This window comes from Gossypium arboreum, chromosome 8 (assembly GCF_025698485.1).
Source record: "Gossypium arboreum isolate Shixiya-1 chromosome 8, ASM2569848v2, whole genome shotgun sequence".
Taxonomy (NCBI): Eukaryota; Viridiplantae; Streptophyta; class Magnoliopsida; order Malvales; family Malvaceae; genus Gossypium; species Gossypium arboreum.
In genome coordinates this window covers 139151420-139176532 of record NC_069077.1, presented here as the reverse complement: position 1 = coordinate 139176532, position 25113 = coordinate 139151420, and the positions used below count along the sequence as shown (strand labels likewise).

The following is a 25113-nucleotide window of genomic DNA, read 5'->3' as shown; positions in this document are numbered from 1 at the left end:
ACTGTATTTTTTTTAAAAAAAAAAGAAAAGGAAAAAGCAGCTAATTTCAAAGTAAAAAAAGTATGGTATGTCTGTCTGTCTTTGGAATAGCTTTATTTTCTACCAAAACCTACTTTCTGCTAAATTATTGGGATTGCTTGGATTCTAAGCGAAGTCTCATCATTCGATCACTGTACTTCACCATGGAACACCACTTCACCCAACTCGACGACGGCGCCTCCGCCGACGTCAAACCGGCCTCTAATTTCGGAGCGATGGTTGCGACGGTGCTCCTAGCTTTGCTTTTACAAATATTTTGCCGTTGCTGTCGCTCAATTTATACCGCCGCCGCTAACATGGACCGGTCGATAATCGCCCCAGTGGAGAAGATCCTTAAATACACGTTTAAAGACAAAAGACTCCTGAAAGAAGCCTTGACGCACTCTTCGTGCCGCGAAGACATGTCGTACGAAACACTGGAGTTTATTGGGGACGCGGCGCTCGGCTTGGCTGTTGCTACCCATTTCTTCTGTTTGGAGCCGCGACTGAACTCTCACCAGCTTACGCAGCTCCGGAAAAAAAGTGTAAGCAACAAGAGACTGGCGCGCGTGGCGGCTAGGCATGAGCTTCACCAGTTCGTCAGGAGCAAAGACACTGCTCTTAACCGCAATGTAAGCAGAAACTGTTAATTCTCCTCCAATTTTCAGTTTTATTTCTATGTTTATTCACTTTTTTTCATTAATACCTTTTATTGTTTTAAAACATAATTTAATAATTTAATAAAATTTGTACTCGAGAATTTGCTTTAAAGAGTATCAAACTCCTTAATATTCGATACGAATTATTCAAAAATTTTGAAAATTTTGAAAAATTATCGATAGTTTGGTTTTTTCAAAATTTATTGGATTAAGTTGATTTTAAAGAGAAAAAAAAAACTTTAACGGATTTGGTAAGAAAATACTTTTAGCTAGACACACGTTCTCGCTCCGTCAACAAAGCGCGTTTCCTTCTCTATCCACGATTTATTTAGGGTTTTTTTAACTTTTTAAGGTTAGAGTTTAGAGGTTTTTAAAGATTTTTGTTTAGGGTTTGTAATGGTTTTTGAAATTTAGGGTTTAGGAAATTATTATTTTAGGATTTTTTTTAATTTTTAACATTTTTATATATTCTTTAGAAAGTTTTTATGATATTTATATTTAGTGGAAAATAAAAATTTTAGAATTGTTTTCAGCAGATGCGACAGTAAAGCGCGTCCAACTGGAGATATTTTCTCGTTAAATATGTTGAGACGCATTTTTCTTCTCTCTCCAAAATCGATCTAATCCGATAAATTTTGAAAAACACGACCTAATCTAGTAATTTTTTAAAATTTTCACCATTTTGGGTAATTCACTCTCAGTAGAGCTATATAATTTCAATTAATCAAAATGTAATACATTAAGCCCATGATATATATATCTTATTGGCTGAAGGTTAGGAAGTATGTACAGGCAGTTAAACAAGGAGATGATCTTAAAAACTTGGCAGTTCCAGATATTTTGGCTGATATTGTCGAAGCTTTAGCCGGTGCTGTTTATTTGGATCTCAATTTTGATCTCACCAAGCTGAGGACGGTACAGTTCTTTCGTTTATTCTTAATTGGGTTAATATAATTCTTGACCCTGAAGTTTAAGGACCAAAAACTATATTATCCCTTTCTGAGTGGGGACTGCAAGTATGCAACACCACATGCATGGAGATGGAGATTGGTTCATCATCTAATGTACACTTTATATGATGATATTGGCAGATATTTAAAGAGGTATTAATGATAGATGAAATTAAGGTGCCAAAGGATTTTGAATCTTCTGAGATTATTGGAGCACAAAATAAGCTGTATGGATCATGTGGCAAGAGAAAATGGGGACAACCAGTTTACAGGTTGCGTATATATATAAGGATTTTTAGTCTTTATATTTTTATTTTCAGGAATTTAGTCTCTCTACTTTCTAAATTTCAAAATATAAATTTAATTGTTAACACGATTAAATTTATTGGTGACCCACTTGGTAGAACCTGAATTTAATAAAATATTATTAACCGTGTTAACAGTTAGACCTAGATATAGGGACTAAATTCTAAATTTACAAAGGGTATAGAACTTTTTGGCATATTTTCTTTTATTTTTTTTCCCTGGAAAATATCCAATCATTTGTGTCCTTTGCTTTGGTGTTTTTTACTTACAGCCTAGTGAAAGCTAAACGTTGCCAACACGGAATGAAATATGTATATTCAGTTGAAGTTGAAACACAGGATGGTGTTCGCCGCCACAAGGGTGATGAAAAATCAACCCCAAAAGATGCCCGCAACTCTGCTGCTTACCTTTTGCTTCGTTCCCTGCAATAATTTTCTATTATATGACTCTCTCATATCTATAGGGTATATGGATAATGTTATCGGATTTGGCTGAGTTATATATTGGTATATATACGTGTTGGATTTTACTGTTGGATTGTACTATAGAAGCAACAAATATTGGCAATTTAGGCAGCTTTAGATTGCGACTTTGATGTTGTGGTACCTTTGGATAGTAAATTTGTAGTTCGAAAATTTCCGAAAGTAGAGCAGTGATGATTCTTGAACAAAGAAAACAGTTTTTTTTTCCCTTTAAACCCAACCAACCATAGTTGTATTTGTAATTGAGGGACAAATCATTCGGGAGGTTTATGGATTGTGTGATTGGTTTGATTTTGTCGTTTCAAATATGCATATCGATCGGGTTGTGTATCAACTCATTCATCGATCTCTTGATTAGGACGTCAATTGTTAGTTTATTTTATACTATCTATACAACATATACTTTAATTTCATTTATGCTATTTGGCTATGTTTATAAAATCAGATCTACGATCGAATCAATTCAACCATTTATTTTAACTTGATTGATTTATCTAGTTCAAATTAAATAAATTATTAAAAAAATATAAAACTATAATCAACCGTTGGACGGATTATCCAAGTTTTGCCTTGTGTACCAATCAGCTCAATTTGAACAACTTCGCTATTTTGCCTTCATGAGTTTTTTATTCAAGAAAACAGTTTGTGTTGAATGACACAAACACTTTAGTTTGGTTTATGCTATTTCAGGTTTTCCTTTCAAAAATAAAAGATTAAACTCTGCCGTTACCACATATAATATGCGTAAATTGTGAATTTAGTCTTTGTACTTTAATTTTGTTATTTTTAGATTTTGTAATTTTAGAATTTTAAAATTTTTTAATCATGATCGAATGTTAGCTATTAAATTCCTGGGAAATTTATATAGATAGTCACTCAACTATTTTTTTTTAGGCACTCAAAATAAAAAAAATTGCAATTTAAGCACCCATGTTACATAGTTCAATCATTTTGGTTACTTTCGTTAAAATCACAAACGACAAGCTGACGTGGTAGATAAAAAAATTGGTATCATAACAAATTTAGTCCTCAACCTCTACATATTATATCAATTTAGTCACAATTTTAAAAAATTAACCCTTAAAATTTACAAATATTCTCTATTTTATCCTAATTTAAAAATCTCCTATCCCTATCCCCTACCAGACCTCTCCCTCCACTTTTTCTCATTTCATGAAAAAACTCAAAGCTGAGGCATCCTCTGAAATTTACAAAAGCAATTTAATAAGGTATTATAACATTAGGCTTACATGCTACGTTTTTCATCCAATGATCCTACATTTCTATATCCATCAATTAAGGACAATATCCGATAATAAGCCAATCTATTTCATTTGTCCAAACAAAAAAAAAAAAAATAACGTACTTGCAAAGTGTCCAATTCGCCTTCTTTGCACATAGTATCTATGACTATATACAACTAGGCGATACCACCCTTTGTCTCAACAAAATGAGTACCTTGAGGATGCAACTAGAATCAAAGTGCATTCTATCATAAAACAAAATAATGCACAAATATACAATAAAATTCACTTGTATGCCAAAATCCCTTTTGGGTTTTCGCCCATTTGAAGAATTCCAGTGTTAATTGAGTAACGTGTTTTAAACTAACCAAAATCTTAGATTGGTGTAAAGCTCGTATGAAACAAAATTACAATCCTCTAATCATTCTATTGGTCTTGCGGAATGATTTTACACCCAGATTTCATTTAAATCATCTAAAAAATTGTTGTTATTACTATTATATTTGGTCCCAAATGGGAACCTTAACAAAAATAAAAGTGTAGGTAATAAGAGAGTTATAGGATGGTGGAAATAAAGTAGGGTATGAGAAATTTGAAAGAAAAGAAGAAAATGGTTGAGGTTTTTAAAAAGAAAAACATGGTAGTAAACAAAATAATGGAATACTTGAAATTGCAACTAAATAATGTTCGTCTCCAAAAGCAGCAGTAGCAGAGAGGGAGAGGGAAAGGGACGGTGGTGGGGGAGGGAAAGGGACCAAAATCCCGATACCCGACTCGATCGTCGAATCCGAGCTACAGGATGCCACATTCATTGCCGAAGCAACTACGATCATTTATATTCAATTACATATCATTAAACTTTTAAATATAAGTATCACATGTGTATAATACGATATATAATCATTTCCGGGTCATACATGAGCTTACGAAAGCTCTTTTGCTAACCTGAGATCAAAATAGAACCAAATTGTAAAGATTCCAAAGTATGGGGTTGACGTCGCGACTTCGGGGGTTCCTTGTCGCAGTTGCAACACAACAAACTGACTTGGCTCATCGCGACATTGAAAGTATGTTATGGCGACGTAACTCTCTGTTTAATCTCATCACAATATTGAGAGGACGTCGTGGCAACGTGATCGACTATTTCCCAAAGGTCCAATTTGGTACAAGTTGGAATAACCTAAAATAACACTTAAACATTCAATTACAGTCAATTCAACAACATATCAAGTATATTCAAACCAAAATATGTCAAAATGGTACCTCATGATAACATTAATCAACCAATTTCCAAATCGACCATTTATGATACAAAACTAACTTAAACCCTAGGTACGTCCTAAATACTAATAAAAAAAAGAACTTTACAAACATTGATGTGTCGAAGATCGTTTATTGGATGCGGGAATCACTTCTCGTAATCTCAAGATGTACCTATACTTGCGCATAGAAAAACAAATTGTGTGCTAAACGATAAAGCTTAGTGGTATTTCCATGATTCAAGTCAATAAACACACAAGTTTAACCGATGCATACATCTAATTCAAACTCAATACACAGCCTATTCTCATACAATTTCATGTCAAAAACTTCTATTACTACTTAAGTATACATATATTCATTCTTATACACTAATTCACTATGAATGCACCTACATTTGCCTTTTCTCATTCATTGCATATAGTATTTAACTAATCCATATTAAGAACTATAGGCATACATATATTATTTCATCTACCATCATTAGCATATATATATATATATATATATAAATATAATTTTATGCCAACATTTCAACCATTTCTGAGCCTATTGGCTCACTATTATTCAACTGGCCCCTAAGGCTCATTTTCAACTCATTTCGCATAATCTTTCACATGCTGTCGAAATTCGCATTTTAGTTCACATACCATTTAATCAATTCATATTTTATAATAATATTAACCAGACACGGACTTAGAACGGATATGTGGATCTGTCACCCCGGGTTGTCCAACAATGATGACGCTAAACATATACATACTGCCACCCTGGGTTGCCCAGCAACGATGGCTTTCACAATTTGATTATCCTGTCATCGCAGGCTGCCTGAAAAAGATGGTTTGCAATCAATATCTTAACCCTATGACATATCAACTATATCCAAACTAGTCCGAATAGTTAATAAGGTAACTAATTTCTAATTTAGTTATATATTCCAATTCATGAATCATTATTTTCAATTCATCAATATTTCATCATTTCAACTCATCATATAACATGTTTCAACACAATTTCACACCAATTATTGTATATCCATTAAAATATGCTATTTTGTATTCTATTCAATTTAGTCCATATATCGATATCCAATCTCAATCATAACAATTCAAACCAAGTGACCATTTTCAACTCACCTAAATAGTATATAATTCAAAATAACATGAATATACAAGAATTAAATTGATTTTGAATTATAGAAATACAAACTAAAAGCTTGTGTCACTCGTGTCAACTCTTGCCTTTCCTTTCCCTCTTGACAGTTCGGCGTTGTCTTTAGCTATGAATGATAATTCAACAATGACACAATATCAAATTCCATCCAAATGGAATTCAAATACAAACCCAAACATATTTTTTAATTTATTCAATTTAGTTCTTAAACTTAAGACAAACATAACTTTCAATCTAAAAATTTGGATTGAAATCCGATTTCACATATATTCATTAGGGACCTCATACTTTTTATTCCTACCAAAATTTTATAGTAGCTTTGCATTTTATTCAATTTGGTCCTTAATGTACTAAACTAACAATTGCGTTGCAATTTAATCCTTTTCATAATCTAAGCTTAATTCCTATCAATTTCACACCTAATTCACCCAATTCTCAAAAATGAAAACTTTTTAAAACTTTAATAGTTTATCAATTTGGTACATGGGCTAGCTAAATCAAGCTCTCCTGATCTGAAATCTATAAAAGTTACAAGAAAAAGGACTTGGTTTTCTTACCAATTTAGTGTCCGAATCTTGGATGAACTTAAAGCTATCTTTTTTTATTTGTTTCTATGCATGGACGGTAGGAGATGAGGAAAGTGATGAAAATTTTCCACTACCTTTCCTTATTTATACCGTGATTTATCTTAATGAACATATTTAATCATGTTTTATTTACTTAATTTATTTTTAATTTTAAACTAATTGCCTATCATCATTACCATCCACTAATACATGTTAAATTTTGGTTTATTTACCATTTTGATCTTTTAGATAATTTCTATCTAGATCCCCAAACCTTTTTCTAATTAAAATCTATAGCAATTATTCTTTTACAATTTAGTCCCTAGTCCTTAATTAACCACAATTTTGGCTAAATTGCTTAACTGAATTTCAATTCATCTATATTCTAACTTTGTAAATATCCCTATTTAATATTTATGGATTCGGTTTACATAAATGAGGTCCCAAAACTGCATTTTCTGACACCACTAGAAATCAGGGGAGAGGAACGGGGGTGGAGGATTTTGAAATTAGGATCAAATTGAGAACATTTATAAATGTCAAGGGATTTTTTTTTAAATTATGACTAAATTGATATAATATGTAAAAGTTGAGGGATAAATTTATTATTATACCAATTTTTAGTTGCCACATTAGCTTATCGTTTGTGATTTTAACGAGAGTGACCAAAATGACCGAACTATGTAACATGAGTGCTTAAATTGCAAACTTTTTATTTTGGATGCCTAAAATAAAATTTTTTTATAGTTGGGTGACCATATGTGTAGTTTACTCTAAATTCATTAAGTTAAATTATGCTATTTATAAATTTGATGCGACAAATATATTATCACATGTATAATGTCATTTCAGCTTATTACTTTCACACGCTACACAAAAAGCCAATTAATAAATAGATTTAATGAATGCCGTTGTATTGAGACTAAAATTTCTAAATTCGAAAAATATAGCGACCAAGAATAATCCAATTGGAAAACATGAACTAAAATTTATAACTTTAGGCATAATACAAGACTAATAGCAGAAGTTAACCGAACATATTTAATTATTACCGTTTAACCAGGACTAAAGTTCAAAAATTAAAAAGTATAGAGATTAGAATTGATTATTTCAAAATTGCAAGATTAAAATTGATCAAATTAAAGTATAAATATTAAATCCATAATTTATGTAAAATATTGAGTCTAATAGCGAATTTGACCAAAATAAAATAGTTGAGAAACGTGCAAAAAGAATCTATCCATTTACATTATACTAAACATACAAAATCCCATTATTGTATACACAAACTTTTCTTTTCATTAATTCCTTTAAATTTAATAAATCAATATCGTTTATAAACAAAAAAAATTAAAAGATTTAGGTGATGTGGGATAGATTTTTTACAGAAAATATATTATAGTTTTCAAATTTTACAATATTTTTGTTAGTGGAGAATAAGAAATAGCATATTAATTTACATTCTTGACCATAATCTTAATTTATATCAGAGTCAAATTATATTTTATCTATTTTATTTTATATATTAGACTAAAGAGTAAATAAATCTTTTTGTTAAAAATTTTATCTATTTTTACTATTAAAAACTAGTTATTATATGTATGAATGAGATACACGTGGCATGCCACGTGTAACTATTTGGTTATTTTGTCAGTCAAGCTAGTTTTTAACAGTAGAAGTCGATGAAATTTTTAATAGAAAAGACCAATTTGATTTTTAATCTAATATACATGGATTAATTTACCCATTTTTTGAGTAAAATGAGTCAAATGTAATCTGACTTTTAGTCTAGGGGTCTCGATAACACTTTTACCTTTTTTGACCCATTGAGACTTGTGTTAATAAAATTAGCATGAATGCTCTTGTATTAGGAGTTGGTTGCATTTTGGCCCATTTACTTAAAAAACTAAACAAATTAATCCTTGTACGTTTGATCAAAGAGCAAACCGATTCTTCTGTTAAAAATTCATTCATATACATCAGCATGAGGTACACGTGACACATCATGAGTTACTATTTGGTTATTCCATCATTCATATCATTTTTTAACAGTACAAATGGTGAAATTTTTAACAGAAATGGCTCATTTGCTCTTTGATCTAATATATAGAGACTAATCTATTTATTTTTTTAGTAAAAGAACAAAAAAACAACTTGACTCCATGATACTTTTACCATTTTTTCTTCTCGGTTACTTTTTACTTTTTGGTTAATTCCTTGTAAAATAAAAATTTGTATATATATTTTGATAAGGAAATGTAAATACAAAACTATATTTAAATTTTAATCTAAACAAAATTGTAAATATAATGAAAATTGAAAATTGTTTTGAGAGGATTCAATTTATTAATATTATTTATTTAAGTAATTTAATGTGAAGATTATTTTAATGTTAAAAAATCCAGTTGTTAGTCGATTCAGTCTTCACTTGATTGATATAGGTATTGTTATCAATGGAAGAGGACGTGGGTTCGAATGCGAAGAGCATTATCCTCCCATTTATGAGCTGGGGGCTATGGATAGTTCTAGGCATTGCGTCAAAAAGAGTCAAATATTTTTTTAATGTAAATGCTAACTAAAACATTAAATTTTTTAACAATATTGGTGTTGTAATCAGTATAATGATCCACATGTACCTCATATTGTCATGATATTATTTGTATTATATGCCACATCGGCAAGTAATTTTAAAAATATAAAATATTCAAAATTAAAACAACTATAAAAGTTAATAAAAATAAAAAATAAAGTACATATGGATTGTCGTGCAAATCACTATGTTTAAAATTTTAATATTTTAGTTAGTATTATCATTAAAAAAAACAATTCAACTATTTTTGAAAGATTGATAGTCAAATTTAGCTCAAAAAAGAATAATGGTCAAATTGACAAAAAATGTAAATATTAAAGGTTGCATTTATCATTAAGCAATTTTTTAAGTACATAAGGGTAAACTATCCCGTAGTCTCTCAAAATAGGGGTTGTTCTTATTTTGATCACCCAATTTTTTTTTGTTAATTTGATAACCTAAAAAAAAAATTAATCAAATTAGTCACTCCACCGTTAAAATGGTAATAGAAGACTAATCGTGCATTTTCACATGATTTTTTGGGTGACCGAAATAAGAATGACTCCTATTTAAGGTGACTAATCGAATAGTTTATTCTAATTTTAGAGTGGGGAAATTTATGTAAATATGCTGGAAAAAATTATTTGAGAAACTAAATCTTTTTAAAATTTATCGATCTATGTTGTTTTTGGAAAGAAAAAATAAAATGTGTCACACAGGGCGCATTTTCTTTGATCTGGTAGAGAAAGTGTGCATGTAGGACGCGTTTTCTTCTCTTTCCTAAAAGCACGTCCTACGTGATGCGTTTTCTCTGGCAGACCAATGAACACACGCCCTGTAAGACGCGTTTTCTTTTCTAAAAATTGTTTTGTTTAAAATAAAACAAAGGGATTTAGACCATTTTTATTTAAAAAAAATATTTTAGAATTTGGAATTTAAAATAAAAACCCGAGAATTGAAAATTGAGAATAACAAATCGAAAACAAGAAATTGAGAATCAAATTGTGAAAATTGTGAGTTGAGAGTTGAATTGAAAAAAATTGAATTGGTTGTTTGAGTTCCATAGTCGTTGGGATTTTTGCCCATTGGCAAATGTTACCATTGGGCAGAACGCAGTTTAACTGATCTATCAAAGAAAACGCGTCACACGTTTTCTTTTCTCTCTCCAAAAAATAATAGATTGACAAAATTTCAGCAAAATGACATGGTTACTTGATTTAATTATTTTTTTGGGCATATATAGATAAATTACCTTTAGAATGACTGATTTGATCAACTTTTTTTAAGTGGCCAAATTAATCAAGAAAATTAAAATAATCAAAATATGAACTATACCTATTTAGAATGCCTGAAATAAAACACAATCCTAATCTAATAAATAAATAAACAAAGTAAAATTCTTTTTTTTAAATCAAGAATTTAAAAAAAACCATACTGAAATTAATATAATTTGTGTAAAAGAGAAGATTATGCCATCCCTTCTTCCTTCCCTCTTCCATTTTTTATTTTTATTTTTATTTTATTTTTTTCATTTTAATCCTTTTTTTTCAGTTTCTTAAATATATTAAATATGGGCCTATCGATCTGATGAGTTTACTTTTTTGATCTATATAATTTTTAAAATCTCTAATCTTCTTCATCAAACCCTTTTGTATTGATATAACAATTTTGCTTTTCTTTCAATCTTTGAAATTTAAAAGATCTGATTTTTCATTACCTTTTTGAGAGAATTGGTTGAAGATTTAACTTCCGATTATTTCCGATGAGGAAAGGAAGAGGAGCCGCCGCGGCTGCCGATGCAGCGATGAAACCGGCGGTAGAAGCCAACGGATCGGTCAAAGAACTAAGGTACAGAGGTGTTAGGAAAAGACCATGGGGAAGATTTGCAGCGGAGATTAGAGATCCCTTGAAAAAAACTAGGGTTTGGCTAGGGACCTTCGATTCGGCCGAAGAAGCTGCTCGAGCCTATGATGCGGCGGCGATTACCTTCCGTGGAAACAAAGCGAAAACGAATTTCCCTTTTAATTCCTCCGATTTCCCTGCTTTCGGAATAGATCGTCATCATCGTCGGAACAACGAAGGATTTATCGCCGACGGCCACCGGTTTCATCAGACGGGCGGCTATTATGAAGATCCGGAAGTGAACCCGCAGAGACCGGCGAGGAGTAGCATGAGTAGCACGGTGGAGTCGTTTAGTGGTCCGAGACCTACCCAACCACCGCGAAAACCATCAGATTTCGAGGCGGTTTCGACAAGGAAATACCATCCCAAGATGCCGCGGATGGCGCCGGAGGATTGTCGTAGTGACTGTGATTCGTCGTCGTCGGTCGTCGATGACGGGGATGACGATAACGTGTCGTCTTCGCGTCGGAAAATCTTGCCTTTCGATCTCAATTTTCCACCGTTGGATGAAGTCGATGATCTCACCTTATGTCTCTGATCAGCGGTAACGATCAATTTATCAAATCCTTATGATTTAAGATGAAATAGTACGATTTCCCTTCGCTATTTATCAAATGATAAAGATCATTGTTGTTTTAGAAATATGATCATGAATTTAGGGTTTTCGATTTTCATATCTCAGTCTGATTATCTGATCTTTCTTTCTTGTATAAAACAATTTGTCTAATTCAATCCCTCAAAAGAAAAAATGGGTCTTTGATTCTATGATCTATAAATGCATTTCCTTTCAATTTTACTATGAATCTTTCTGCATCCGCAAATCTTAATAACTTTCAATCCAAATAAATTTTCCTGCTATCATTTAGAAGAAAATTTAAATATTCAAATTACAAATTTTCTAAACATAATTGATTTTCTGGCAAAAAGAAATTATTAAAATCATAAAGGATTAAAATTAAGTTTCAAATTAAATTTTTATCATTGGAATAATACCATACAGATTGTTCAAGTAAAATTAAATTATTGCAAAAACATTTACAATTTAGATATCATAAACGAAGAACACACGTATTAAAACTACACATTATGAATCTCAAATTTGAATATTTAAAACTCAGAACATTTATTTTGTCAACAAAAAGAATATTCATGTAAATTTATTAAACATAATTTATGGAAAAAATGATTTAGGAACACAAAATCAAATTTTAGGCCTTGTTTACGGCTTAACTAAATTTTTTACGCTTTTGTGGATTTGAAATTGAGAAAAATATTTCAGTAAGATGAAGAAAATAAATAATTGAAAATTTTTCTCTTAATTTCTATATTTAGATATTCATATTATATTTATATCAAAGGATGAGTTTTACAAACATTTATGACAGTTTAGGATAAATTTTAAAATTTGAACTTCAAAAGCCTCGTCACATGTACTCGGTCTCTCTTGAAAAAGGTGCGATACCTCTCGAGTAGGACTCGATACTTGGATTAAAAGGTGTGGTACGTCTTGAGGAGGTGTTACACATATATGCCTTTTTACATACTAACTTCTTAGTACCGCATCTTTATACTTCTGTGTTTTTCTACAGTAAATTTCAAATACTGCAGCTTACCTAACCTAAAAACACTTAAAAGTAATCTTAAAATTATTTTTCAAGCTTTAAAATTTAATAAAATTTTCAACCATATTTTCACGACTTAAAAAATATAATATATAAAATTTATTTTTAAAAATTAGATAATCACTTTGATATAAAACCATAATTGAACTTGTTTAGATCTAGTATAATCCAAACCTAATACAAACATAAAAAAGTACTAAGAGTAAAAATCTATGTCAAATCTTGAAGACAAGTTAGAGAGTCCAAAATGCAAAAGTTCCAACCAAATATCTGTTTTTATGTTCCACTTTTCTCATCACTCAATTTGCATTATGAACATTAATAGAGATCATTCTAATCTTTGGTGCCATAAAACTAAGTTCACTAACAGCTGAAACCTCTGTCTACTTCGTCAGAAACCGAGTCCTTCGTGCTACGTTCGTGTGGATCATACAAGAGACCTCCAAAGATCGTTATCAAGTCCGACTGGCAATCACCCGAGGGAGAAAAAATGTAAACTATTCTCCTTCAATCCAAAAAAATTCGAAAAATGAAAAAGGCAGGAAATCGAAGTGCATTTGTGTAAGAACTTTGTTCAATATAGTTCAACCATTCTCTTCTGCAATATTTGACCTAACTTGGTATATAGAATTTGCTGCTCCTCCAAAGTAAGGCTGCGTAATATCTACGAAAACAAACAAACAAATAAAATCGTATTCAGTTGTGTTTCCCAAACTTAAAAGAAATGATGAGAAGATCGATGCGGTTACCTCGTTTATAATCATCTCGACAGTATAATCTTGGGGAACAACAAATGACTGATGATAGATGTATGCAAAAACAGCCATTACCATCTGGAAACAGATAAACAGATAAAAAGTAGTTCTCGAATCGAGCTTTACATGAAAAGATAAAACACTATAGCTGTTCACTGAAAAATATGTCATACAACTAGTTGCTTGCCTGGCAGTCCATTCTGTCAGTAAATCCTCCATGTCCGGGTATACTATCGCCAAAATCCTGTGTCACCCGAGAAAGGGTTGGTCAAGGAGATCAGAATGGATATGACAAAGTTCATGAATGTTCGGTTTTTTACGATCTCAAACAGAGGAATAACAAACAAAAAGGTGTACCTTAATCTTAAAAGCTCTCTTGAAACCACTTGCAAAGAAGCCTCCAAATGGAGCAATACTCGACGCAAATAAGCTTAGGCATAGAGCATGCCACTGAACTGGTAAAATTGCTACTTCTTTCCATGGCAGCTGCAACATATTAGTAAAAGTGTAAAATACAGAACTGATCGTATTTTGCTGGACAGATTAATATATAAATAAAGCTAGCAAATGCCGAGTAAGAGATATTTATAGAGCAGAGTTCAAATTGAATAAAATTCTCCCATTTCTCAATCCCTCACCACCCATCGAGAAAGCCATCCGGGCAAAGGATAATACTCTGGCTTAAAAAGTGGACCAGGATCGCATAGAAGCCAACCAGTTGATAAATCCTGCATGCATTTCAGACTTTTCAGTCATATGAGCATTATCAGAATAGCATCACTTTTTTTTAAAAGGTGAATGCATTGCAGAATGAGTTACCTTTCTTGGACATGTCAGCCACTGAAAATGACCAAAGACATTTGCAAGCTGCATAAAAAGATGCAAAGAAATTATGTTCACGATCATGCATACTGGTTACCCGCGGTGATCAAAGTATTAGAAACAATCACCTCGCAGAATCAAACTAATAGTGATGGCACAAAAGAAACATGAATAAGGCATCTCTATAGTTTCAAGTCTATCCCGAAAGGAAAAAAGTTGAAGACCGAGTCAAGCACAGTGTAAATTTTCTTACCACAAATGCCGAGATTGTTGTCACAACTGATGCACCGATAAAACCCTCCCATGTTTTCTTAGGAGATAGCTTGATCAAAGGAGTTTTACCAAAAAAGAAACCAAAGAAATAAGCAGCAACATCATTGACAGCAATTAGTGATGCCGGGAGAAGGAACCTGCATAAATCCAAGACTTGTTTCGATTTCAGTATCAGGAAAAGAGTAAATGATAAAAACAATTTAATGTTATTTATCGGACCATAATAAATAAAAAGTAACAAAGCTGCTAAAGACTAACTACTTAGGCTCGCATGTTACCAGAAGATGCCTTCGAAAATGTTGGCTACGGTAAATGCAGACTGAGTGAAGACAACGATGAGAATCATGTGTGTCCATGCAAACTGCCCGAATTGATATTTATACATCTTCTTCTTTAGTGTAAGAATGAACCACATGACACCTGAATACGAATCAATATTGGACTAATAAGGGAATGCAGATAAAAACTACTTAATATTATTGTGAGCCAACTCGAATTCCAGAACAAAAATAATAATAAACTAACATGGAACTTAATGTTCTAGACAACCGAACAAGTTAATCGACCCCATCATAATTGAGAAAAAGCAATGAATGCAGGACGATTAAGATTAAATATTTGTTCATGGGCTTATATGTAAAAAGAATGTGTGTATCCCTCGCTTATTTTCAAAAGCAATATAATTACGAACCTGCTATGTATAAGAAATAACAAATAACCATCTGATACTTGATGAGCTTACTAACAAGCTTGTAGAAAATTTTATCCGAAGTTACTGTGTTCACGAGCTGGTGACTGAGAATGCGACCATATACAAACAGCATAGCTGTGAAGTAAAAGTGCCTACAAGGACATAAAGTTCCACCAGAATATCAATCCATCTGAGGTGCTATACCACAATATCGAATTTGCATTGTAAGTACTTTTACCAATTCAAGATCCTAAACCCCGGCAAGCGTTTATCTTCATGAGCTCTTCTGAGTAGATTAAAGAGTTCACTTGCCATGAATATTTGGATAACAACCACCATTGCCAAAATATAAAGGTGCCCCAAATAGATAATCAAAAGGAAGCCCCCCAGCATCCACAGAGATGAACACGCACGAATCCACATTGATTTATATTTGTCGTGATCATTGATAAGCAAATGATTCCCATTTGTTTTGCTCATCTCAAAATTAAACTGACATCAAAGAACACAAGCGCACTTTCACCATTTGATGATAAAAAGGAAAAAAAGAAAAAAGGGATCTCATCACTTAACAGAACAAACGGCATATCAAGTGAGCACGTCCAAATCGAACTATAAAAGGCAAGTTGCAAAAAAGGAGTAAACCTATTAAACAACTACATATATTTGGACACGGGTATGTGAGTAACATACTCTCTAAATATCGAAATCGAGATCAAGGTCTTAAAGAATCAACAATAAGTGTTGGGTGCAATGATCAATGCACTATCAGTAAAGAACTCAATTTCGAGACGAGATGTTGGGAGGCGCAACCACAAACCCAAAAGCACCGCGAAAAATACTTTAATTATACCAAAATAAAAATAAAAATCAACTGCCCAAGAACACTTGAATTATATTATGTACGTGTAAATAATACAGACCTCATTGGAACGTCGCCGGTGCCGAAGTCGGGCGGAAGTAGGCGTAGATGGTGCACTAGAACCATGATCCTTTTGCATTGCTCTTATTATTGTACCGCTAATCTAATAAACTTTGAGACAACATAAACACACCCCTCCCTGCACCAATAGAACAGTTTCTTCTTATCACAAACAAAGAAATTCAAGCAAATGATGAAATTTTAGTCAATGCTATCACGCAATTTTTTAATTTTCGATTATTTGTTAGATTTCCTCTTTAGAACATATAATTTTTACCCTAAAAAAAAATTTCCTTCTTAAAAAAGAAATTTTAAATTTGCATTCTTTGTTCTATCTGTATTTTTTCGTACATCTAAAGGAACCCAAAACTGTAATACTTAAATTTGACATTCTCCATAACAAAATGGGAATGTGAAAAAATAAAAACAAAAATGTTAACAATGGGAAAAATATCCATGCAAATCTACTGCCATAGTTATAAGGAAGAAAGGAGAAATGGGGAGCTTACAGTTCCGAATCTGAAAAGTTTTAAACCTCCTTTGAATGCAAAACTCATAAACGGTGAACGATCGAATTGATGTGAAAAAAAAAAGGAATAAAACATAAAATGAAAAATTGAAGAGGAGAATGAAGGATCAAATTGTCGGCTTCTACCGATTCTTAGGAAACAAACAGAAACTGAAGACTGAAGAACACGAAAAAACTCTTCTTTTCTGGACCCAATGACTTGGAATTCCCAGAATCTGCCACGTAGGCTCCTTTGAGAACTAATTGTATATAATTGCCACGTGGGCGGTTAATACGATAGATAATAAAGTTAAATTAATCATGTGTCAAAAAAAAAAGTTAACTGACCAAATACATCTATTTTTTTGAAAATTTAGAAAAATATATTTTTTTAAAAAGTGTGTGAAAGTCTGTCTAATTGAATGCACTTTCTAGATAGTTGGCAGAAAAACTTGTTTAGCTAGGCAAATTTTTTATTAACATGTTAGGAAAAGTGCGTCCAGCTAGATACGTTTTCTTTTCAACTAGGCGCATTTTTCTTGATATGACCGTAGAAAGCTCATCCAGTTGGATGAACTTTCACGTTCTCTCTTCAAAAATTGTTTATTTCTCTAAATTTTTGAAAAATTGACCTATTTAACCAATTAACAATTTTTTTCCAAATTTAGCAAAATAATTAAAGGATGTGCTTAAGTTAGAAAAAATCCATACCATTGAGTTAAAATTAATATGAAAGTCTTAAACTAAAATTATTTTTAAATTTTAAATTGATTTGCATTTTGATGTGAATTTAATTGAAATAGTTTAAGAAATAAAATAAAATAATGTTTTTACAAGTAAAATAAAATATATTTTTAAAATCCTTTTGAAAGTGTTTAATTACGCTACACCTTTAATTATGTATTTGAAAATTTTGAGTACTGTTTTAAATTTCATGTTGATTTCAAAGTGTAAATAATTTCTTTTTCATTAATAAAAGATTAGATATTAAAAATTAAAGACTTTTATGAGTAAATTTCATAAATCAAAGGTTTATTTAACCAAAAAATAGTTTAAAGTCTTGTTTAAATAAAGTGTAATAATTTAATGGTTTTAATAGTTAAATTTTGGATAAAATGTAATCCTTCAATACTAAAACCAAAGGCGATTGTCAATTTAAAATTTGTATAATATCAGTTAGGAAAAAGGGTTTAATATTGAATTTGACAAAATAATTATAATAAAATAATATTAAATTCTCAAAAGAATATTAAAATAAATTAAAAAAGTCTATCATTGAATTTATAAATTTTATATAAAATATTATTTCAATAACTTATACAATTTTTTCTATAATTGAAATTGTCAGTGATTGAACTCTAATCTTTAGAAATATTTATGAAAATATTTTACTTGAATTTTAGCTTGAACTATTATCCATCAAATGATATTCAAGTGATTCCACTTGCAAATTTAATTAAGCTTTTATCTTAATATTTTTATATTATAAAATTACATATTTATATTCATAAAAAGAATTTAATTATAAATGAGATTAAACTTGAATTTGGATAAATTTAATCAAATTTAATTCGAATTTGAGTATAAAATTAATAAATAAACTTAATTGAATTCGAGCTTAAATAGTTTAATGATATCTCAAACTAAATTCAAATTTAAAATTAATGTTCAAATTAAGCTCGAACCGAATACAGAATCTTAAGTCAAGTTAGAGGCTAAAATTACCACCATTTAAACGACTCTACTCAATGATACCCTTAATCTAATCAATGGTAAAATAAAATTACCAAATTACCATGGTTGCATCAAATTCACATGTCCATTTTATTGCTCAATTAATAAAAATAGTATTAAAAAATTGTCTTTTCTAATATCAGTTTTTATTTCCAAAAACAAAACTAGGATCAAATTTCTGAGCCGAATAAATAGTTTAATCCATAAACAAGTCTAATCAATTTGAGATTTTAATTTAAGCATTTGGTCACATACACCCAAAAATGATTTCATATAAAAGAAAATGTGGGAAAATGTTCTAAAAAGTTGAAACAGGCTCTTTATAATAGTTGAAACAAATTAGAAAAGGCACTAAGAAATCGACTTAAATTGCTAACCAAACTATGATACACAAACTAGTTCTAGGACTATGCCTACATGTACAATACAAGGCAAAATAGCAAGTAATAATGATCCTCAGATGTGTACAACAGGTCCAAGCTGCAAACCTTTTTTATACCTGTATTCAACACAAAAGGTTACAATTCCGGAAAATTTATCAGGAAAAAAAATGGTTCAGGGTAATATTAGAAAATCGAAAACAAAATCAAGATGTTGTTACTATATTTACCCAATCTGAGTAGCGGATATAATGTGCCACGCAAACAAGTCATGGCATGGTGGGTATAGTGGGTGCAGAATTGTATTAACTTGATATAGACTGAAAACTTCCATTGAATTCATCATAAAGCCATCTGCAGAATGAATAGTTCCATCATTAGTCGAAATCCGATCTGTTGTGTGCTTAACACATGCTAAATTTATCGATCGAAAAGACATACCTGCATAAGAAAATTGCCTTTGATCTTTCATTTGCTTCAATTCCTAACTGACTTCGTCTTTCACTTTCTTCTTTGAATTTATCTGCGGGAAGAACTTCACAAGGGCACTGGATCGAGCTTGCCATTACAGTGCTATCGTTATTAGATTCATAAACCTACAGAGAATAACAGAAGCAACAATTAGCAAACCACCAGATTTTACTTGCTACTATGACAGTCATCATGTATAGACAACAGATACAACAATAGTAAGAGAACAGTCGGAGTAAACATGCATGAAGGATTACCTCACTGATTTCAGGAGGACATGGATGTGCAGCACCCTCCGGTAAATTACTAGGAAAGTAGCACCTTTTGACAACCACCCACTTTGACCCTGTTTTAGCATCCTCCCACATTGCCTGCAGCGAAGATCCAAAATTATAAGTTTGTTTTTTACAGGACACTGGAATCAGTAATCTCAATATAAATTTTTTCGAACATGCTCACCTGAAGCTTAGATGGTATCAGTTTATCCTGGCCAGAATGAACAAGAGCATGATCGTGAACTTTATAAGTTATGCCATCAATGCAACAAGACTGGTAAAATTTTTTCCCATCCACAACTTGAAGTATGTCACCAGCCCATTCCACAGCACGCAAACCATCAGAAGAAAACTCCAGATGCCTTGAAATCTCAGTATTAGCTCCAGAATTTCCAGAAGGATTAACTTGTGCAGCTACAGCATCTTGTTCACTTTGATTAATCTGTTTAATGCAGTCAATATCTCCTTTCGAACAATCTTTCTCCATATCTTTAACTCCGGAACTTTCAACATGGCAATTATTTGAAGGGACTTCAGCACAGTTTTGCTGCCCTGTTTGGATATCTTGAGAGTTATCTGAAGGCTGAAAATGATCTGCCCTCTTGCAGATTGTGTTATCTGATGTATCAGCAGGTTCTGATGTTGATGTGGGATCTTTTCTTTCTTCATGATTAGATGATTCAGTCATTTGAGAATGTTCTTCAGGTCTCTCATTTACGGTGCCAACAGAAGGCAATTCACATACAGCCTCCAAAGGTTTCGTCAAGTTCTCTTTTGGAACCTTAGAACCAGATGCTGACTCAACAGAATTGCTGTCAACTGCAGTGGCCATAGCCAGAGTCTGTGATGCGGAGCTTCCATTTGCAGTTACCTTCTCATGATTGACAGTTGGACCCAGATTTTCCATTTTCTTCTCTGAAGATGACTGAGGTTCAGCTGTGCTAGAAGGCACTTTGGATACATTGATACTTCTCATGACACGACCATATTTAGGAGGCAAAGGCTTGCCGTTGCAAAATGACAAGCATCTAGCACAGTGCCACTCACCTCTAGGGATTGCCTTCTGATTGTTTGACTGCAAACATTTCAAGTGAAATCCTTTCTCACATGCATCACAAATCAGCACAGTTTCCACTTCATTAATGGTAACTTTGCACGTTTGGCAAGTCAAAGCCTTATTCATATACTCTCTAGAAGGAGGAGTCCAAGTTGGATGCGCAGGAAGCTTCGGTTGTAACAGCTTTTGAACAATTCGAGCAATTTCATTGTGATTATTAATAAATGGAGGAGCTTGTGTAAAGTTTGCACCTTGCACTGGCTGGTGCACACTAGGAAAAGTTCCAGGTGCAGTTTGAGTAATGAATGGTCTAAAGGTTTGATCTCTCACTGCTTGATTATTCATCTGGGCTGTAGTCAAACCAGAACTTCCTTCAACCTTTATTGGATTATGAGTCAAAACCTTGTTCTCTTGCCCAGATTTAGCTAACCCTGCAGATTGAGCTTGTATTGACCAAGTGGGAGCATTAGCGGGTGGATGGCTTGCCGAAGAATTAACTGAAACAGACAATATTTGCAATAAAGATGCAGCAATGTTTAACAGAACCGAATAAGGGAGAGAATAGTAATAACATAGTAGCAAAACATTTGGGTAAAGGAAGCATTGATCATCTGATAATTCACCATAGAACACCATTGCAATCAAGGAAGCCATTCCCCCACCCCACCCATGGAAAAAGTAAGTAGACCATATTATCTAATCTCTGGATGGTACTAAATACAAAGGTCAAAAATTCCAATTGATATGTACATAGCACTTCAATTTTATTTGCTAATAAGGGAAAGAGACCTGGCTGAAGAGAGAATTACCTGGTATTTGGGAAACATAAGAAGCCGCGTTTGATCCTCCATCCAACTTAATTTGTGGTCTCTCAACCCTGGAATATGCAAATGAAGACGAATCCCTTCCCAGATGGCCACTTGGTAATCCAGTGGACATTGCTGGCATTTTTACATCGCTGGTGGGCAATTGATGCTGTAAGGGAGTTGAACCCGCTGCTGCAACATGAGCAGGTGGCAAAGAAACTGGGATGCCACCAGAAGATACAGTTGGGTGAATCGGTCGATCTGATGGCAAAAGGCGAACTGCATGTGATGCTCCACGGTTTTCAGCTGATCCACCAATATTCGTTTGCAAAGGCTGAGATGTATATGTACCAGGTGTAGTGAATTTCTTAGGTTCTTCCATCTGGAAAAGCATTAAGGTAATCAAACACTCAGATTCCAGTATAATACTATGGCATGACCTTTTCAATCGTTTAACATGCCCAGAAAAAGTGCGCTTTAAATTAAATCAAGCCATGTCTGCATAAACAGCTGAAAAGCTTGGCAGCACATAGATCATGGAAGGAAGCATTTGATACCAAAAATTTAATATTACATTAACAAATATCATGAGAATGCTACAAAATTTAGGAACTAAAGGATGCGTCCTTTAGATAGCATGATTGGTATACTATTCTTTGCCATTGCCACCCTTTAAGACAACATATCTATGTTATTCCGATTTAATTTCCTTTGAAGTACTTGTGTTCGACACATATTTAGACATGGGTATGAACAGATACGATCCTCCAAATATATGAAAAGATTTTTAAAAAATATTGAACATACTCACGTCAAACACATACCTATATCGAGTATTAACAGTCACACCCAAGTCTAAGTAGTACAACAACATGTGAATCAAATGCATCTCTCAATCCATAAACAACGACCACCTTAAGCCATGTCTATCTTATGGTGCTCAAAACCATGAACCCATAAATAAACAACTATGCCACAAAAAATATCAGACTGAAAATGACAAAAACCTGCTAGCAGTTACTAAAATCGCTATATACCTTTTTTTTCTTATAAGCAATTTAAACCAAATTAAGCTTTTCACAGCTACACACACAGCCCTTAATCCACCAAAATTCACTTTAAAAACCGAGAAGAAAATCAAATTATACAATAGATTGAGAACTTTAACTTTCGTAATTATACGGAAAACTGAATTTCAGGACAATTTCTCATATAAATTGCACCAAAGAAAAACAAAATTAACGTCTGCCCTATATACTTCTTGACCAATATAAAATCAAATCAATCAAAAAATGAAAATGACCACACAAATCCAAATGTACCCATAATTCCAGACCAAATAAAAAACAAAATTAATGAAAAATTCATTAAAAGAATAAAAATAATAATACAATTAAGACATTTTTTACCTTCATTTTGGCGAGCAAAACCTTCTGAGAAATCGACATTCCCATACCCCTAAACCCTAATCTCTGCTCCTTGAGCTTGGAATTAAGCCCCAACTCTTCAATCACGTTCCCTATCGCATCCCTCCCAACAATATCCTTAGGTGCCATCTCCCCGCACATCTCCGCCAACGTCTCACGCGCCTCCGCCATCAACGACATCTCCGCCGACGTAGGATTCTTACCTCCCCTCATCTTCCCCATCGTTGACAACACCAGCACAATCTCCGCTACCCTCTTTAGTTCCCCACCGCACCGCTGCTTCTTGGACGCAGAAACTGCCCCGTTTTCGACCCCACGTTTCTCCCCCACCGCAGGAGAAGGCTCAAACGCTGCGTTTTCGTCGACACCCACCTCGGGATCCATTACAAAACAAAGCCAATCTAGAAAAAAACGTCGTCGTCTCAGAAGAGGGACTGAAACCAGAGCGAGAGCGAGAGAGAGGAAGAAATAAAGATCCGAGTGGGAATTAAGAAATTATAAAACTAAAAAATTAAAAAAAATCAGGGAACTTTTTGGCGGGTAAATTGGGGGAAAGAGAGAGAAATTTTTAAAATAAATTTTTACTTTGTCAAAGAAGGGATCAGAGTTAGGATTGAATGAACGAAGGGATTTTGTGAGAGCGTCGAATGACGAAAAAGATAAAAAAGATGGTTTATTTAGGGGAGTTTTTGTAATTTAAACGTGAACCGGGCGGTTTCCTCAAATCGAACCGGATATTATAATTTGGGGATTTTGAGGTGAATCTTGGGTTTCTGGAGTTTTTACAACGTGAGGTGAAGGCTTTGTGGTTATCGGGAAGTGAGCAATGAAAAGTAGCCACGTCAGCAAAACAGAAAGAAAAAAAATGAGTAAAAATCAAGATTATATGGGCACCACTAAGGTCACCATAAAATTTTCGTTAAATTAAATTTAAGGCACTAAACTATTAATAAATTTACATTTTAGTTATTTAATTTTAAAAAATTATGAAATGTTACTAAACTATGACATTCTCTATTTGCACCAGAACAAATTGAAAGTTTTTTTCTTTTTACAGTTCATTTTTATTCCGTGAAACAGTATATGTTTTTGGAAAACTAAAAATTAAGTTGAAAATTTAAGTAAAAAATTAAATATGTTTTGATATATTACTTAAAATTAAGTATGATATATAATTAAACAATTTGATAGATATAAATTTTAAATTATGTAATTTTTTATTTTATATTTTTATCTTTTTTTATTTTACATTGTAATATAATATTAAAAGAAATTAATTAAAAATATTCTACATTAAGTAATAAGTAACTCTTTATTTAATTATAATTTTTCATCATAGAAAATTTCTATGAGACAATTATTTTATGAATTATCAAATGTGCTTGAAAATATAAATCACTTAAAATATTAATATTTAGTTGATTTAGTTTTTTTTATGACCTGTCATACAAGATTTTAATGTTTTATTAATTCGTGACACCAAACTAGTCAAATGTTTTATATAAATATAAATAGAAATTTATTTTTTCTGTTGCTTTTTCCTGAAAGCTATAAGTTCATATATATACATGGTAAATTGTAACTAGAATACGTGAAAACAGTGCACGTGAAACACAAAAATGTACATTGAAAACTTTGTTGCACGGTTCAAATTCTTCTACAGAGTATTGTGTAAAGAGCTAATTCACCATGATTCAACACGTATAAATTATGATTTAAGTCATATTCACCTAACATATAACAACTTCACATCTATACTTTTAATACAGATCACTCTCCACTAGAACTCTTTCCCTAGAATTTTTGCTGTAAACCAAGTGACTCAATTGAGTTTACTTTCAATTTTACACGCGAAAAATGCTAGTTTCTATACAAATAAAAAGAAGTGCTCTCTCAATACCTTTTAACATAATACAACCTGATCATATACAGATACAATTAATACAACCGGATCATATACAAAAATTATAACCTTGTTACATAAGTACATTTGTTATTTGTTCCAACACTTGTGTACATTTAACGTCATGATGAGGAACAGTTAGTGAGTGGCATCGCGGTCTGAAAGCCTAGAAGTTACAACGTCAACTCAATAGTTTAAAAATTTTACAAATTGATCTTTATTCGACCTCGAGTTATATAAAGAGTTTTTGTAATCTTGTATATAATTGTAAAACATGTCCTAATGATGTTTTGAACTTAATAATATGTATGAATTGTTCAATTCAATTGTAATTGATC

At 32.2% G+C, this 25113-nt stretch overlaps 4 protein-coding genes across 6 annotated transcripts; 2 read left to right on the top strand and 2 right to left on the bottom strand.

Moving 5' to 3' along the window:
* Nucleotides 1-24: 24 nt before the first annotated feature.
* LOC108468945 (ribonuclease 3-like protein 2) lies at nt 25-2609 on the top strand. 2 transcript variants are annotated; one of them, XM_017769814.2, is made up of 4 exons: nt 25-650; nt 1470-1592; nt 1769-1899; nt 2205-2609. In XM_017769814.2, exons 1-4 carry the CDS (start codon nt 63-65, stop codon nt 2362-2364), a joined length of 1002 nt encoding a protein of 333 aa, XP_017625303.2. In that variant the 5' UTR covers nt 25-62; the 3' UTR covers nt 2365-2609. The 2 variants fall into 2 exon arrangements, with proteins under 2 accessions (XP_017625303.2, XP_017625302.2); XM_017769813.2 differs by having other exon boundaries at nt 28-650; nt 1452-1592.
* An 8032-nt stretch (nt 2610-10641) lies between these two features.
* Nucleotides 10642-13367, top strand: LOC108468852 (ethylene-responsive transcription factor 3-like). The gene is made up of 2 exons (XM_017769711.2): nt 10642-11673; nt 13147-13367. The coding sequence occupies exon 1, from the start codon at nt 10990-10992 to the stop codon at nt 11665-11667; it is 678 nt and encodes a 225-aa protein (XP_017625200.1). The 5' UTR covers nt 10642-10989; the 3' UTR covers nt 11668-11673; nt 13147-13367.
* Nucleotides 12876-16959, bottom strand: LOC108467977 (phosphatidate cytidylyltransferase 1-like). Of its 2 annotated transcripts, none has more exons than XM_017768818.2 (13): nt 16724-16959; nt 16216-16353; nt 15531-15784; nt 15293-15444; nt 14880-15021; nt 14582-14738; nt 14326-14373; nt 14145-14234; nt 13864-13992; nt 13694-13750; nt 13501-13584; nt 13341-13415; nt 12876-13256 (listed from the first exon to the last, which is right to left on the bottom strand). In XM_017768818.2, the coding sequence occupies exons 2-13, from the start codon at nt 16291-16293 to the stop codon at nt 13224-13226; spliced, it is 1299 nt and encodes a 432-aa protein (XP_017624307.1). In that variant the 5' UTR covers nt 16294-16353; nt 16724-16959; the 3' UTR covers nt 12876-13223. The 2 variants fall into 2 exon arrangements, with proteins under 2 accessions (XP_017624307.1, XP_017624306.1); XM_017768817.2 differs by having other exon boundaries at nt 12876-13216.
* A 1692-nt stretch (nt 16960-18651) lies between these two features.
* On the bottom strand, nt 18652-23594 carry LOC108467631 (uncharacterized). Its single transcript, XM_017768342.2, has 7 exons — nt 22855-23594; nt 21449-21827; nt 19767-21136; nt 19565-19678; nt 19278-19432; nt 19067-19190; nt 18652-18955 (listed from the first exon to the last, which is right to left on the bottom strand). Exons 1-6 carry the CDS (start codon nt 23254-23256, stop codon nt 19142-19144), a joined length of 2469 nt encoding a protein of 822 aa, XP_017623831.1. The 5' UTR covers nt 23257-23594; the 3' UTR covers nt 18652-18955; nt 19067-19141.
* Nucleotides 23595-25113: the final 1519 nt, after the last annotated feature.